Source organism: Lipophrys pholis, assembly GCF_963383615.2.
Source record: "Lipophrys pholis genome assembly, chromosome: 13".
Classification (NCBI taxonomy): Eukaryota; Metazoa; Chordata; class Actinopteri; order Blenniiformes; family Blenniidae; genus Lipophrys; species Lipophrys pholis.
The window spans coordinates 13,744,627-13,760,102 of NC_137632.1; the positions used below are offsets into that span (position 1 = coordinate 13,744,627).

Below are 15,476 nucleotides of genomic sequence, written 5' to 3' on the forward strand. Positions count from 1 at the left end.
TGATGTAAAGAAAATGCGCTACTACTGCCACATGGCCAGACTCATGGCTATGATTCTGCGCAGTAAGACGTAATTTCACTTCAAGTACACCACCACTTTCAGGACTCATTCACAGACATCCATGGTTAAGCAGTATGCCCACTGTGGGGGTCCTGAACCCGACTAGCTGCTTCAAATCTGGCCTTCCAATTGAGACTGCATGCTAATCCCATTTAATGAGACAAAATCATCCTCCCCATTATGAGCATCAACGCAGTATGCACTGTCTGTCAGGTCACTGGCTCCACAAGCTTCCCCTCCTCAGTCATAACAATGCAACTCTGATGCCAGCATCTGTTCTTGGCCAACTGGCCGCAGACCATGGGAACCGGCCTCTTCATAGGGTGGGAAGCAGACTCTGGTGGCACTTTCAGCGACATGACTGCTCTGAAATTCAAACGTCTTTCTACAGACAATCGTGAGGGGCTCCAGTTTTGGCACAGAGCATTGCAAATCTACTCTAATGGCTCCATAATAGGCGTAAAATTGCCTGAAATTATATGTGAAAGTTAATACACGTGTATATCCCTGTTAACTGGCCGGTGGGATGACTGTGAGCAGCAAAGCATGTTCCACCTGTTGAGTTGGACATGGAAAGGCACAGCACTGTATCTTGAGTTGAAATGGTACATTTTGTGGCAGGCTCTGGCACGGTAGAGCTTCGGGAGGTCACGGGGTTATGAAAACTTCACTGATCACTGATCTGACGACATGCTGAATTGATAACTCAGTGTGCCAACTGAAGATCAAAGTCTCATTCTGACATTTACAAGCAGAAGGTGAAAACAGAGCTTTGAATTTCACAGCCCCTGGCTGAGTTACAAAGGGGGATCCTCCTCGGCAAATATGCCGAAAGCAGCAGAAGTCCCATGCAGCAAGTGGTCGGTCGAACCTCAATGACTCAGTTTATGTGGGTGGACCAGATTACAGTCTTTTAACTTTGAGCCTGCCGCCATATCAGGGTTGGACCCTGATTATAAACCACCATGTCAAATCACAAACTACAGGCTGAGCATCAGCATCAAACAAGACCACACAGTTTAACTTTATTGCTAAAAAAAAAAAAAGTGCCCCCGATAAGCAGAAAATCTAAATAAAGAGTTACGACACATAGTAATAAGTACTGAAGGCTTTGTGAAAATACAATATGATCACAGAAAACCTTTCTCAGCTGCTGTTGATGACTTATCACACCTGCTGATCAGACAATCATTTATTTACATATTGCTTATCATACCTAATTGTGTGTATTACTTTAACATATCAACTCAGTTTCTTTAACTTTCATTTTGGTAGGTGTTGGACTAATAAACATCTGGTTTGTTATTGGTAGAAATGGTAGATTTCCTATTTCATGCAAGGAAGTTATATCAATATCATGCATATGAATAAATTAATCAAAAATTGTTATTTTCGGCCTTTTCTGGCTAAACTATTGTCACACACACACACACACACACACAAACACACACACACACACACACACACACACACACACACACACACACAAACACACACACACACACACACAATACAACTGAGCATCACGGTCAACATAAACTAAAATAAAAACACCTGTGGTCGATAAAGTTGATTGGTTTTGGTTTACGTTACTTTCTTTCAGAGATGTACGTTGGCAAGACGAGCACTAAACAACCTCAAAAAACCTTGTTTTGTTAGAACTCCTCTTTCAGAATTATTGAAATATCCACTTTGTGTTGTTTCCATGCGATATTATATGAACATGAATTTAACAGACGTTAAATCTCGAATGTACCTCGAAAGTGTGGAATGGTGCAACCAAACACTTCAAACAATTTATTCGTCGGTGACTCAGTAATTTTCTCCAAAAAATAGCCATTTAAATTGAAACAGCATACACGTTAGGTGTTTTTTGAAGGTGTGTTGAAACAAGTCAAAAATGAATGTCAATATTTGATAAGTTATGTAAAACAAAACAAAAACCGTAAGACTCCACAGTTCCATCATCTAACATTTTTATCTCTGCACTTAGATATTTATATACTCATTTAAAAAAAAGGACGGATATGGTTTAAAAAGTAGGATAATTATCTAAAAAGTGTTCAGGTATGAATGAAGCGGGCTGGGAAAAATGTAACGGCGCGTCGGTTTCCATTAAAGCAGACAAGCGTGATCGTTCCTGAGGGGAAAGTTTGATGTAACTCAGCTCAAGTTCGACCCGAAACACAATAAGAGTGAGAAAGTGGTCTTTCCTGGAGCTGTCAGTCCCGGTGGTTGGACCTGGGAGCTGCGTAATGGACATGTCCCGACATCCCTCCCAACAAACTCCCACTAAAACTCCTCAGCGGGTCGCAGAACCGAGTTCTCCTCTATGGAAACCACCAGAAACACGCTCAAAGTCTTACCTGATAAATGTCATGGGTGTAAAAGTGGCGCAATCTCAATAGAAAAGTTCCTCCAGTCTTTTACTCTTAACTCCACAAGGACTCAGTCCACATTAATCCACCGCCAAGGTACGGCAGGCTGCGTGTGGGCTCCTCCTCCTCTTCCTCCCCCTCCTCCTCTTCCTCCTCTCCCTCCTCCTCCTCCTGCATGAGGTCATCTGCAGGGAACAGACTCACCCTCCTCCTCCTCCTCTCCCCAGTCCCTGTGCATGCCTCATGGACATGCAAGCTGCACAGAAGAAATCAGAGGAGAGGAGCAAAGTAATTAAGATACTAAATGCATTAGTCAAACAAATAACAAAAAACAAAAACAAATAATCCATCATCTAAGACTGCACTGCGTTATAAACACTAATAACTACACTGCGGTGGAAAGATCCTGTAACAATGATGTCAGTGTGATCAGATTAATTTGATCAATATTTCCATCTTCCCTCCCATTGAAGCTTCAGTTGTGGTGTTGAGCGCTCTCACTTCAAGCACTGGTTGGAATCCTGGTTGGGCTGTTCTATGTTGACTCATAGAGTGTCTGTCCCTTGTTGTTGTCTTGTGATGGACTAGTGTCCAGAATGGAGGACTACATTGTGACTGACTACATCTGCCGCAAGGACCTTATGTGAATGAGGGCAGCCTGTATAATGAAAAGGACACGTCGCATGTCTCCAATTTTAATCAACGTTCACGTGTTTTGACATTTCTACCACGGTGACAAGAAGTTGGGATAATTTACACGTTTAAATGAACAATCATTGGCTCATGGGGCCACAAAGTGTTGGGATGGGGTCTGCATGTGGCCCAGAGGCCGTCAGGAGTCCATATCTGCTGTAAAAACAAACAAAACAAAACATAAAGTAACATAATGTAAAAGAACTTCATGATAGATAGACAGATAGATAGATAGATAGATAGATAGATAGATAGATAGATAGATAGATAGATAGATAGATAGATAGATAGATAGATAGATAGATAGATAGATAGATAGATAGATACAATTGATAAATAGATAAAAATAACAAGAATTATATGGAATACTGTGAAAATATTTCATAAAAGTATGATGTTAGGAAATATATTAAGATTTACTCACTCACTATAATGTGTATATGAATATTTTAATTGTTAAAGAATATTTGTTTCATTCAAGGCAGTTTTATGTGCACAGTGCTGATGTTCCTGCACATTTTGTTTTTTTTAAATTTTCATGTTCCTAAGATAAATGTCAGATGCACTAACAGGGAATAAAACATGTTTGGCTTTTATGCTTTAATGATAAATATTACAAAAATAGCACATATCGTAATGATTAGTATGCATATGTGTTCACGTCTTCTGAAATTCTCTTCTGTCTACCATTGTTAGTGTGCTCATAAACATTAAGAGGCTTCTCTTAATTAAGTTACACAAATACAGTCAAGAGAAATTCCTCTCGCATTCAACTGATCATGAATTAAACATGATTAAGTCTTGTCATAATAAATTAAATCTGTCACGAGCTTTTTATCTTAATTAATATCACACAACACAGTTCTTCCAAAAAAAACTGAGTCACTTCAAAGTGAAGATTAACTGTCTGTTGCAGTCAAAGCTATATAGAATATTATTAATACTGAAATCATTGTTTGCAAAATGATAGTTTGAAATGGTTTTTTTTTTTGCTGTAGGAACACATTTCTGTTCTTTTCATACACACGGACTCGAGGTTGAATATAATTTTCATCTAAAAAAGGTTTGAAGCCACATAATTATATAAAAAATGACCTCTTCCTCACAAAGAGCCGACATAGTCATTTCTGAGGTGAAGGCAAAGAGACCGGGTGAGTTGAATTGAAATTAATTGAATTGAATTGAATTGAAATGAAAAGTTTGTTTCAGACATGGTGAATGGACGTCATTATATAACGCTTTTTTCAGCGCTTTTCATCGTTCATCACATTCACCCATTCACTCACACATTCACACACCGTTGGAGGCTGCCGCCCTGCAAGGCGCTGTCACACCAATGGGAGCAGTTTGGGGGTGGGTCTTGACATGTGGGCACAAATTTAATCATTCCAAATGAAAATAAATAAAAACACACGAAACAAATAAAAGTAAGAGAGCAAAGCAGTTGACCACTAAAGCCATATGTATAATGGTGCTAAAAGCAGAATTTTTATTTTTTATTTTTAATTCCAGCTCCTCAAACAGTGATGTATCTTCGTATTGAAAAATGTTTTGGAACAAAATCAACCAAAAAAACTGGTACATATGATTGACTTAATGAATGATTTATATGATCTATCTTTTAAAAGTCTACCTCACCTTTGTTTTAAATGAATTATGCATATTATTTAGCTAGTGTCATAAAATCCTCCTGCACTGCACCGAAGATATTTGCAGATCATCAAAACTTGATCAATTCTACTTGCACTTTACATTACATACCCACATTAACTTTTCAAATTCCCCTGAACTTAGTGAAATAACATGTGAGACTCAGGTTTTATCCCTTAAACTGGAGCCTTATACACATATGAGTTCACTTCTACAATTCTAAAGTAGTCGTGCATTACTGTAAATTAAGATGCTGAACATGTTTAGTATTTTTTTCACCATTGTCTGATAAACATACACGTAAGTGCACAGTTCAAACAGTCTATTGACAAGCAAGCTTAAACTACCAGCTGTCTCACTGTCAGCAAACTTAGCAAGTACACTGTGTAATTACCTCCCCGTTGATTGTACACTAGTGTAGAAGAGGTTAAAACACAAGTCAAAGCTTTTTATGTAAATGAGGCCTGATTGGTTTGAGTTTGCACTCGTGGCCCGTGAGAGGAGGACGTTCCTCAGCAGCTGTTGGAATGAAAACAATAATCCAAAGCTTGGGCTCCAAAATAATTGCTGCAGTCACTTAATTTCCTCAGAACTCTGCATAGGCTTTTTTTTTTTTTTTCCTCTATGTGGTCACTGGAACAGCCAGAAGTACATGTTAGTCTCTGGCGACCTCACAAGGCGACGAGATTTCATGCAGCTCGCATGAGCAAAGACGCACACAGAGACCGTCTTTCCTCCTGGCACAGTGCATCTACATTCTTTCTGCTGTGGTGGGGAGGATCAGAGTACACCTTAGGATTTCATACATGTCAGATTTTCTGTGCCGTCCCACGCCTCCGTGTAAGGCAGCGCGGCGCAGTGATTGTGTGGCGCTTTCCTCAGCGAGTGTGGTGGGTACCGCGGGGTCGGCGAGGCTCCTCGAGGCTCCTCGAGACCGCCAGGAATGGGCAGACACTGGCAGGGAGATGAAGCCGCAAGTCAGAGGACCACCAACTGCTTCTGCTCCACAGACAGAGTTAAAGGGGTCTCTTAACTTCACCCACAGATGGTACCGAAACAGCACGAGCGTCGCAGAGGATCTTCGGGGTCAGCACGTTGCCTTCAAACGGGCCCAACATTGTGGACTTTTCTTTGGTAAACAAAGATGAATAAATAGAGAGAGAGAGAGAGCACACACAAATGAAGGCAAACAAAGTTGTTTGAGCCCGACCTGTTTGGAGCTCCCTTGTGTTCACACTTTGGGCGAAACGGCCAAATGTACAGAGTCGGATTGTTTAGTTCTTGTGACTTGTCAGAAACAACATCCGGGCCTCGGAGAAAAGTTGCTTCTAAAACCTATAAATTAAACCATTGAGCTCATAAATGCCGTATATAGAGAAGTGATCTTGAGAATACAGAGGAAACTACGAGGAATCATTCATCTTGAATGGAAAATATTCCTTTAATTGTATGTTAAGAAAAGTTGAGTAAAGCAACATTGGTGTGGTTTGGCAGAAAAAAATCAATCTGCCCCGTGAAAAGAGGCAAGAACTCAAATAAGGTGTTAAACTTTCCCACTACATCAATTAACAGGATACGACGTTGGCTCAAATGATCATGTGCTTTCGATGAAATTATACAGAAGTGATCTTTTTAAATGACGCAGAGGAGAAAGGAGGCTAATCAGCAGAAGATGGGTTTTTTTTGCAATATTTTAGGTTCATGTTGTACTTGGACTTTTCAGACGGTCTAAAAGTCAAAGCTGAAAACCAAAAGGTGCCCCTACCGTTTCCACCGGGAACACTCGGGGAGAAAAGGCTGGAAGATGTCGTACCTTTCTTCAAAAAGCTCCAGACGATCTGTTTGACAGATTTGCTTTGAGGTGATGGGAGTTTTATCCCATTATAACTGTACGTTTGTTTATTTGAAAGTGCTCTGCAAATAAAGTTGTAGTTTTGTGAAAAATATTACAATACACCACCAATAAGTGAAGGTTACTGTGCAGCTGTGTACATAAGAGTGTTATCAATAAAATTTTAACTCTATTTTTAGGGGGGGAGGGGGGGGGGGGGGGGTAGATCTTGTACACAGTAGTGTAAAGTGAAGTCTGCGATGTCCACAGCAAAGGAAACTCTTTATAACTTATCCTTACTTTCTTGTTTCCACCTTGTGTACAATTCTCTCCTGGCCTGAATCCATACATGTATGATTAAACAACAAAACCATTGAACTGCTTTAAAATAACTCTTCCTCAGAGCTGATTAGCACTCCAGCCATGTTCATAGCACAGTTTGCAGGCAATCACTTTCACATTGTGAAAACCTCTTCAGAGCCACTTAAAGAAAATGATTTTGTGAACTCCTTTGAAAAAGGTTCAGACAAGCATTTATGCGAGTTATCCAATATAGTATCTCATATTTTGAGTGTGCCCTCACATTGATTATCGAAAATTTGTTTTAATGCTGTGAAAAACCCAAGAAAAAGACAAAATGCTTTTTGACATATTGAAGATGTTTTTTTTTTTTTCCATACAAACCAAACGCAAGCGATTAAAAAGCACATGTACAAATTATAGTCAAGCTAGCAACTCTTCTGTTTTACCTTTCCTCTGGTATGTAGGAGTAATTTGTCCTCAAGTAATTTTCAGAAAGGTCTTTAGGTCATACCGACAAGACCCAGCGAGCCTCTTCTGGAAGTCCTAAAACTGTTTTCCCACATAACTCAACTATGAGTATATGCTGTCAAACGGTGACAAATGCATATTTCTTTAAACTTGCAATAAAAATCTGATTCTAAAAATGCCCGGGAATATATTATTTTAATCTTAATTGCTACAGTATAATTTGAATTGTCTAATGGTACTATACAACCCGCCTTCATTTGGACGCTCAGTTCATAAATGGCTATTTGCCGCCACCTAGTGGTCATACTAAATTGTTAGAAAACGACCTGCAGGGAAAAACAAAACAAAACACGGGAGCCAGTGATGTCATGCAATTTCTTTTTTTAATAAATCTATTTTAAGTGCCAAGCAATCCAATGTGATATTCAAACTTATAAATCCATCTTATAAACCCTATTCACATCCCTAAACCCTTCACCTCAAAACATACTTAGACCAAAATGCCATCTATTTTTTTTTTTTTTCCAATTTGCTGGTAAATACAGCTAGCAAAACATAGAATAATGCTGGTTTATAGTATTCTGACAAAGAAGCACAGTTTAAAAAAAAAAAGAAGCTCGTTTTCTTTCCATCAACACTTCACAGACCCCCCCCCCCCCCCCCCTCCCTCCCCGGTGTGTCTCACACTTCATGCTGGTGTTTCACAGTTGACTTAACATGGTTCCCTCTGGGGCCATCTCTTTTTCTCTTCCCTTCTTTAAAAACACGTTCAAAACTTCCTCGGCTGCTGGATGAAAAAGGTCCGGGGGGAGTGGGGCTTCTCCACGGCGGGGCGCACCTTGCTGTGCCTCACGCTCACCGGCGTTTCCGGGAAGTCGTGGCTCAGCTGGAAAACACCAAGCGGTGGAGTTTGATCACTCTAATGGGGCAGGCGGCCCGAGCGGCAATAAACCTTTTAGAAGTTTACCTTATCGAGCGTTCCCGCGAGGAGCAGGCCGACTTGTTGCATCCTGTTGGAAGTAGCAACAGACCGGCTGCGCAGATTGTGACAAGAGTCTCAGGTTAAGACGTTTTGAAAACGCTGGATGTTTCGATTCGGCCTATTAAAACCACACAACATGTCGGGCATACCTCAACTTATCGGACCTCCTGCCGTCCTTCTCTGCAGTCCCGTGGGCGCCGCCTTCATCCAGGCATTTCTTGGCGACACGCTTACCTCCGGCTTTTACTGTTGACCCAGAGAGGAAAACGGGTTAATCTGGTGCCTGAAATCCATCTGCGTATAAACACACGAGACGTGCATCGATTTGAGAGGAAAAGAACCTTGTGATGGTTTCACATGCAGCGGTCGTGCAAACATGCTAGAAAAAAGCCAGTTACTGAAGTTTGATGAACTAAAGCAATTTGTTTGAGTGTGTTTGCAACTCTGGGCACCTAAAAAAAAAAAATCATTTGTGTGCCTGTAAAAATTCTGAGAAAACCAAACGTGCATTTAAGTTACAGAACGCAAACATAGATTTATGCTCATCATAAGTCTGCTGAATGACGGGGGTCTTGTGCCTGAAAGAAACTGATGGACCGCATGTCATGCAATCTGCAATCTCAGTCAAATCGGGGTTAAATACAATCCCAGCTTTCACAATCACTGTCGTTTTAAACATCACAGGACTATTGAAATTAAAACAGGCCATAAAAGAAAACATATAATGAATAAATTCCAATATATACAAAGTTAGGATATACGTCATAAAGTGATCACAAGTGTCTGAGTGCAAATTGTTTAAACAATTTAAAGCGACTGCTTGGTGATTTATCATTAAAAGGGAAAAAGAAATGTGACGAATTATCAGTGATCCACTGTGCATCTTTGCAGGGCAGGAGGTTTTTAGCACGCGTCCCTCGGCCTGTGTTAAAAAGTGAAGCCAGTGAGAACACGATGTGACTTAGTGCAGGACCGTGAGGCTGACGGGCCTCCTCCTCCTCCTCCTCCTCCTCTTCCTCCTCTTGCAAACAAAAGCTCGGCGCTGCACTTCACACAAAAAAACACCACTCCAGCCTCTAAATCCGAGATTCTACTAATGCAACACGCTGCACACGATTAAAAAAAAAAGATTCATTCCGGTGGAAAACCTGCCGCTGATTCAGCGCCTCGCTTTGTGTCTCCCTCGATCTGGGTCGAGCAGTGAAGAAATGAGAAAAACAACAAAACACGACGAGTAAAAAAAACCCTGAGCTCGAGCTCGAGCTCGGTGGGTTTACCTGCTGGAGGGTGGCCAGCTTTCAGGAGAGGAGAGTCCTTCACTCCCGATTTGGAGAGGAGTTGTTGTTGTTGTTGTTGCACCATTTTGCAAAAGTTTGCGGAGTGAAAAGCAGCGGAGTGTGCGGGACGCCCCCTCCGTTTGTTTTTATGCTCAGACGCAGATGACGTCCACGCGGAGCTGCAGGAAGTCTGCTTCCGCGTGCACGCCCTTTTTTTTTATTTTCTTTTTTTAATCCCCGAGCCCAGAACAGGGCGCGAGATCTCACCGACAAACGACCATAACATGTTATTTATGGATTTTACATCATAATATTTAGAATAATTGTTTCCTATATCGCCATATGTTTAACTAAGCTGCTCACACACACAAAGGAAATGTAGTTTCTCATTTCTTTTTAAAAAAAAAAACACACTCACGTTCAGTGTTTGTAAATGAACTCGCATCCGGTTCTCTATAACGGTCTGATATTTTTGCTCATTGTAAAAAAATAATGTGAATTTAAAAATCAGCTGGATTTGACAAAACAGTACTAATGCCATCTTAAAGACTAATGCTGTGGACAGACAGACTCACAATCTCACGTGCATGTCTGTGAACTGTAAAGCCATGCGTCACAGGAGATTGTGCCATGCTCCGAAATGAAAACTCTTAACCATCTCACTATCATGCAAGCATTCCAAACACTTCACCATCACGCAGCCGTGTGCACGTTACTGGAATGTGTATTGAAACCAGCATTTTAGTTTAGTTTTGCAAAACAAGTTTCAGAGTCACTCACTGAAGCAGCTGGAAGAATAGGGAACACAATGGCTGACGCTCTTGCTGTTACACACTGCAGTAGTTTACATCAGTGGTTTCCAACCTTTTTCTTGGGCACCCACATTTTTACCACTGTAAAGCTTGCAGGCCATTTTAAATAGCATTTCTTAAAAAATATTTCAAAATAAATGATAAACTTCCCATGTAAAAGCTTAAACGGAGTAGTTTTGTGACACACATAAAGACAAGACAGACAAGACATAAAAAATATGTTATTCCCTTTCAAATCAAAGGGGCTTTGCGACCTCCATGAATCTTTGCGGCCATTTCAACGGTGAGGGAAATACCTTCTCCCTCTTGTTTTAGCATAGCAACCAAAATAGTAAGTAGCTCAATAAATTATTTAAAATCCAAAAGCCGAAGTAGTGGGAGAAAACCCACACAGGCACCAGGAGAACATAAAACCTCCTGCCAGAAAGCCAATACTGCAGTATACTGCATGCGGGATCAGACCCAGGTTCCTTGCTGTGCAGCAGCAGTGCTAAACACTGTGTCACCATACCACTGCTTCAAATAACACCGTCAGCTTGGAAGATTGACATGACATAAAAAATGGAGTTTCAGGATGCTTCTTACAGTGATGGCAGTGTTTATTCCGGGTCACAGAGTCAAAAATGTTCTTTTTCCAAGAGGTGCCACACCTATGTATGTCTGCTATTTCAGGACAGAGAGGACACACCTGACGCATCCTTGAAGTTCTTCTGGAAGAAAGACTGGCCTCAGTAAATTCTGAAAAGATCCCAGAGACTGGAACATTGCTCCTGTGGGTTATGAAGCGTCCTCCGATTGTCTGAGGTCAAAGAAGACACATTAGCACATCGACAAGATTTTGTTTTTAGACACCTCACTTTCTCGTCTCCCTTAAATAGATCAGCATTGATTCTATAGCTCATAATCATCACAGAAGTCTTTAAAAGGAATATTAGAAAAATAATGTGGTACATAACTGCAATTTCTCCAACAAGAAACAGGTCAACAACAACAAAACATAACAGAAGTGTATGGTGGATGACAGAAACCCAATTACATACATTAGATATGACAGGCAGGCTTAATACGGCAAAGTTATGGATGTCTGTCTTGTGTCCTGTGTGGAATCCATTGAAAGCTACTGTGTGTTCGCCACTAGGGATGTGGGGTACCGCATCCATACCAAGAGGTCCAGCAGAAAAAAAGACTTGACATTGTCCAAATTGTGGGCATCTGCAATTAGCTCTGTTTAAAGGAGTGAAATAGCTCCGTCAGGTCGACTGGCACCACGATTTAAAAAGGCGGTGCCAAGTGTTACTTCATGAATGTGAGGTTGAGAAGATGTGGCACCCGGAAGCTCTCAGCACTTCTCACATTTGCTTAATATATGACTGAAATGTTATTAGTTTATAAGGCGTCTCATCCCAATAGAAAAAAAGTAGCTATGCCAATCACACAAAAGGAAATCTCCGGAGACGTAACCCTGCAGGATCACCCGAAGATGTTGTGGCACACTGTCAGAGCAAAAAGAAACTCCATAAACCACTTTAGAAAATCCCCCAAAAAAATAAGAGGGAAAAAAAAAAAGTTGTAACACTGGGAACAGACTCCCGCTGCAGCTGCACTTTGGAGCAGGGTTTCTAAATTAATCATGCTCTTACAGGAGTTTAACCCTCACCGCCACCAAGGTCGATGTCATTTCTATCCGTTTAGCTGTTTACACCTCCGTGAACTGTGGAACAATGCTTTTGAGCAAATGGTTTGATTTTTTCACCACACCTTCGGCGGGTCTAATTTGAGGCCACGCAGATGGTGATGTGCAAAGTGGACATTAGGTAACACACGTGAGTGAATCACAGAGTACCAGTGGTGTTTTCTGTAGTTTCCTCACACCTGAAAGATCCCCAGGAGCTGCCAAGCCAACAGTTTCCAGACTGGTTTGGGAATATTTATATGCAAAGCTGTTTGATAATGTGGAGCCACGATAAGGGCCTCGAGATAGTCCAGTTATTTTTTATTTTTTTTTAAATCCTCCGAGCAAATCTTTACTCTCAACATTCTCCAGACTTTGTGTCTACGTTGTGTATTCCTAAATCAAATCGTACAAAAAAAAACCCCAAAACTGAGTTTGATCAAGGAAAGAAAAACCAAAGTGCAGAATGCAGCGAGAGAGAGAGAGAGAGAGAGAGAGAGAGAGAGAGAGAGAGAGAGAGAGAGAGAGAGAGAAAAAAAGAAAAATCACAAGACTCGCCAGCAGGTTAATATAAATCTTCCCCTGCTCCTTTCTGGAGTAATTTAAAGTGAAGGATTACCAAAGTGTTATCTTATGAGTATTTATACATCCCTTTCCTTACATGGCTGCCCAAAACTATCGTAACCGTCTCCTTATAAACTGATATATGAGGCTGTTTCATTGCTTTAAAAACCTAATGAGCAGAGAAAACTCTCAGTATTATGTTGATCCAGCTCATCATTAAATCAGAGCAACTCTCTTTATAAGTAATAAAGTTGTGTGTACTCTATTCTTGCATTACAGTCGCTGAACATCGATGCCTTTGGTCATGGACGAGTTGCAGAGGACAAAGCCTGAGCGAATGTAACTTTGTTACAGGGAATGGGTCAGAACATATTGAATAAAAAGGAAATTAGGACAATGAGATGAGGAACTGATTTAATTTTCCCAAAATTATTTAATTGTTTTCGATGTACAAACAGCAGATGGGAATAATGAAAGTTAACTCAACACTTATTTTATTCTATTTTCTTGGTTGCAATAAGGTTTATAGATAAATAAACCTCTACTTGGCAAGGGAGCCATATATTTTCTTAAATGACTCCAATCATACGTCACCGAGGTGTATGATTGCCAAACTGAAAGGTCCAATAATAAAGACGATCATGAATATGAGGTCCTGAACTAAACTTAGTGGGACTCTTAGTTACCACGCCAAAAACACTTGACCTTTTCAAACCGTCTCGCTCACTGTGCTCTTAGTAGTTTTGTCTTTTATTTGATCACTGATCCCATTTTTCCCTTTTACATGTTGTATTGAAACTCTTAAATTCTCTATTTATCTATCAATGCTTTTCATCTTTCAGTCAGTCCTTTGCTCCAGGGCACAGCAGTAGTCTTATAAAGAGCAGGCTCACTGCTGGTTCAAAGCTGAGCTCCTTCCAACAATGTCTGTGTTAAATACACTGTAATGAAACTCAGAAATGCTTTAAAGTGAGAAGAGTTCCACACTTAATTCAAATCCGTGTATGTTTTAAGGTCTGTGTGTAAATCTCGTGTAAACAGGGACGCACGCACAAGAGAAGCAATCACACCATTTAAAAAACAAAACTGACCTTTTTTTATTATGTTAACATGGTTGTGTTAAGATGCCATCTTTGTCCACATATTTCTTTGTATATTTATATATCTTTAGTGATCCAGCATGGCACAAGTTTTGTCTTTTAACCAGTGCTGATGAGTGTAAACCAGGTAACAGGTTGTTCTTCTTTTTTTTCTGTATTTACAATAGAATGAAAGAAATGTACAAGACTCCATGGCATTACACAGCTTCAACATTAAGTACAGATACAATTTGATCCCTCTGTACAATCTAACATCATTAGTTAACTATTTTTATGCTTCATTTTGTCTTTTTTTTTTCTTCTTTTACAGATATGAGTTCATGATCCATTTTGGCTTCAGCACATACACATTTTTCCCATCGTGACTCTTCCCGCGGACCCTCGCTTAACATGACTCACGGCTTTCATGCTATCACAGCTAAGATTCTCATAAAGGAAAATAAAACTAACATCTAGACAGAACAGGACGCACGTCTGCTCATGGTAGTGTCCAGTATTTGTCCCTCAACAGACCCCCAGCATGATTCTATCTTCCTCTACGAAATGAAAAATTATTCTTATTTTTTTTTTTTTAAAACATTCCATGATTTCCTTCTTTGGCACACATTCCATCTTTCCATCTGTTATCACTCAGTTGAACTCTCTCCCATACACACACACACACACACGCGCACGCACGCACACATGTCCACTTTAAAACAAACACACGTATAAAGTCAAAGTTCATGTCGAAGTTTGTTACTTCCGTTGTGCTCTCCTCGCCTGCCTCTGCTGGGTGATGACGACGCCCCTTCTTTCAAACCCAATGACAAACTAGTGGAGGTGAGAATCTTTCGAAGGTACCGCAGGAGCACCTTCAGACCTATACCCAGGAGTCGGGGGAGCCGGGGTACTGCTCTGCCCTGTAGGAAGGCCTCCGTGTGCTTGCGTAATAGTCCACATAGTTGGCGGTGGATTTCAGTCCATGAGGCTGGGTGTTGTAGTTCACTGAGGGAGGGTAGGCGATGACCTCCTCCAAATATGCGTCGTCGTAGCCGTGGGGCTGCTGGAGGTACATTCTGTACGTATCGTAGTTCCTCCTGCCCGGGTCTTCTGTGTAATATAGAGGCTGCATGGAAAAAGAAACTTATTTTCATTAAAGGTCCCATTTTATGGACAGGCTGTCTTCAGAAAAACATTCTCACTTATGATCATTTCTTCCAGTACCACTGTCTAAAACATTCAACATTCAGTGTTGCATCTCAAATGTTTAATCACCACACAAATCTACAAATAATCTAAAACCCTAAAGCAGTCTGTGCTTTTAGACTAACTGATGTAAAGAACCAATTCACGGCAGAGCATTAAGGATTATGTGTTTGTGAACATTACATCTTGCAAAGTAAATGCGTCTATTTTCAAGATGCCATAATATTGTAGCCCACTGGCAGGTGAAGTGAAAACACCGCTCACTTCTTGATCATGGCACCTGTTGTTGAGCAGGATATATTAGGCAGGAAGTGAACAGTTTGCTCTTTAAAGTGATTGTGTTGAAAGTAAAACAAATGTGTTAAAAGTTTTGTTTGCAACTCCTGTGGAGTATTCCCAGTCTGCAATTGATTTTCGTAAAAAAAGAAAAAAGGGATCGGAATATCCAGTGCATCCCAGTTTGAAGCAAAAGAATTGGCCTCCATTATTATCGAGTCA

General features: G+C 40.6%; 3 protein-coding genes across 11 annotated transcripts in view; all 3 read right to left on the bottom strand.

Annotated features, from left to right (window-relative positions):
• Positions 1-2,552, bottom strand: part of tanc1b (tetratricopeptide repeat, ankyrin repeat and coiled-coil containing 1b) — a 96,385-nt gene extending 93,833 nt beyond the window's left edge. For both annotated transcript variants that reach the window (XM_080478319.1, XM_080478318.1), the window contains exon 1: positions 2,427-2,552. The gene's annotated coding sequence lies outside the window, so the exon portion shown is untranslated. The remainder of the gene's footprint in view (positions 1-2,426) is intronic.
• Positions 2,553-7,747: 5,195 nt separating this feature from the next.
• dap1b (death associated protein 1b) lies at positions 7,748-9,800 on the bottom strand. Its single transcript, XM_080477926.1, has 4 exons — positions 9,643-9,800; positions 8,515-8,611; positions 8,351-8,417; positions 7,748-8,269 (listed from the first exon to the last, which is right to left on the bottom strand). Exons 1-4 carry the CDS (start codon positions 9,725-9,727, stop codon positions 8,153-8,155), a joined length of 366 nt encoding a protein of 121 aa, XP_080334052.1. The 5' UTR covers positions 9,728-9,800; the 3' UTR covers positions 7,748-8,152.
• A 4,162-nt stretch (positions 9,801-13,962) lies between these two features.
• The window catches only part of pkp4 (plakophilin 4), a 98,317-nt gene continuing 96,803 nt past the window's right edge, over positions 13,963-15,476 (bottom strand). For all 8 annotated transcript variants that reach the window (XM_080478603.1, XM_080478601.1, XM_080478602.1 and 5 more), the window contains one exon: positions 13,963-14,898. In XM_080478603.1, coding sequence (XP_080334729.1) covers positions 14,653-14,898 — 246 coding nt within the window. In that variant the 3' untranslated portion in view covers positions 13,963-14,652. The remainder of the gene's footprint in view (positions 14,899-15,476) is intronic.

Excerpts from the sequence above, each read along its gene's own strand:
- dap1b (XM_080477926.1), bottom strand. The coding sequence starts at position 9,727 with ATGGTGCAACAACAACAACAACAACTCCTCTCCAAATCGGGAGTGAAG. Across the intron at positions 8,612-9,642 it reads AGCTGGCCACCCTCCAGCAG|TAAAAGCCGGAGGTAAGCGT; the intron begins GTAAACCCACCG and ends CTGGGTCAACAG. Across the intron at positions 8,418-8,514 it reads AGGAGGTCCGATAAGTTGAG|CCGGTCTGTTGCTACTTCCA; the intron begins GTATGCCCGACA and ends CAATCTGCGCAG.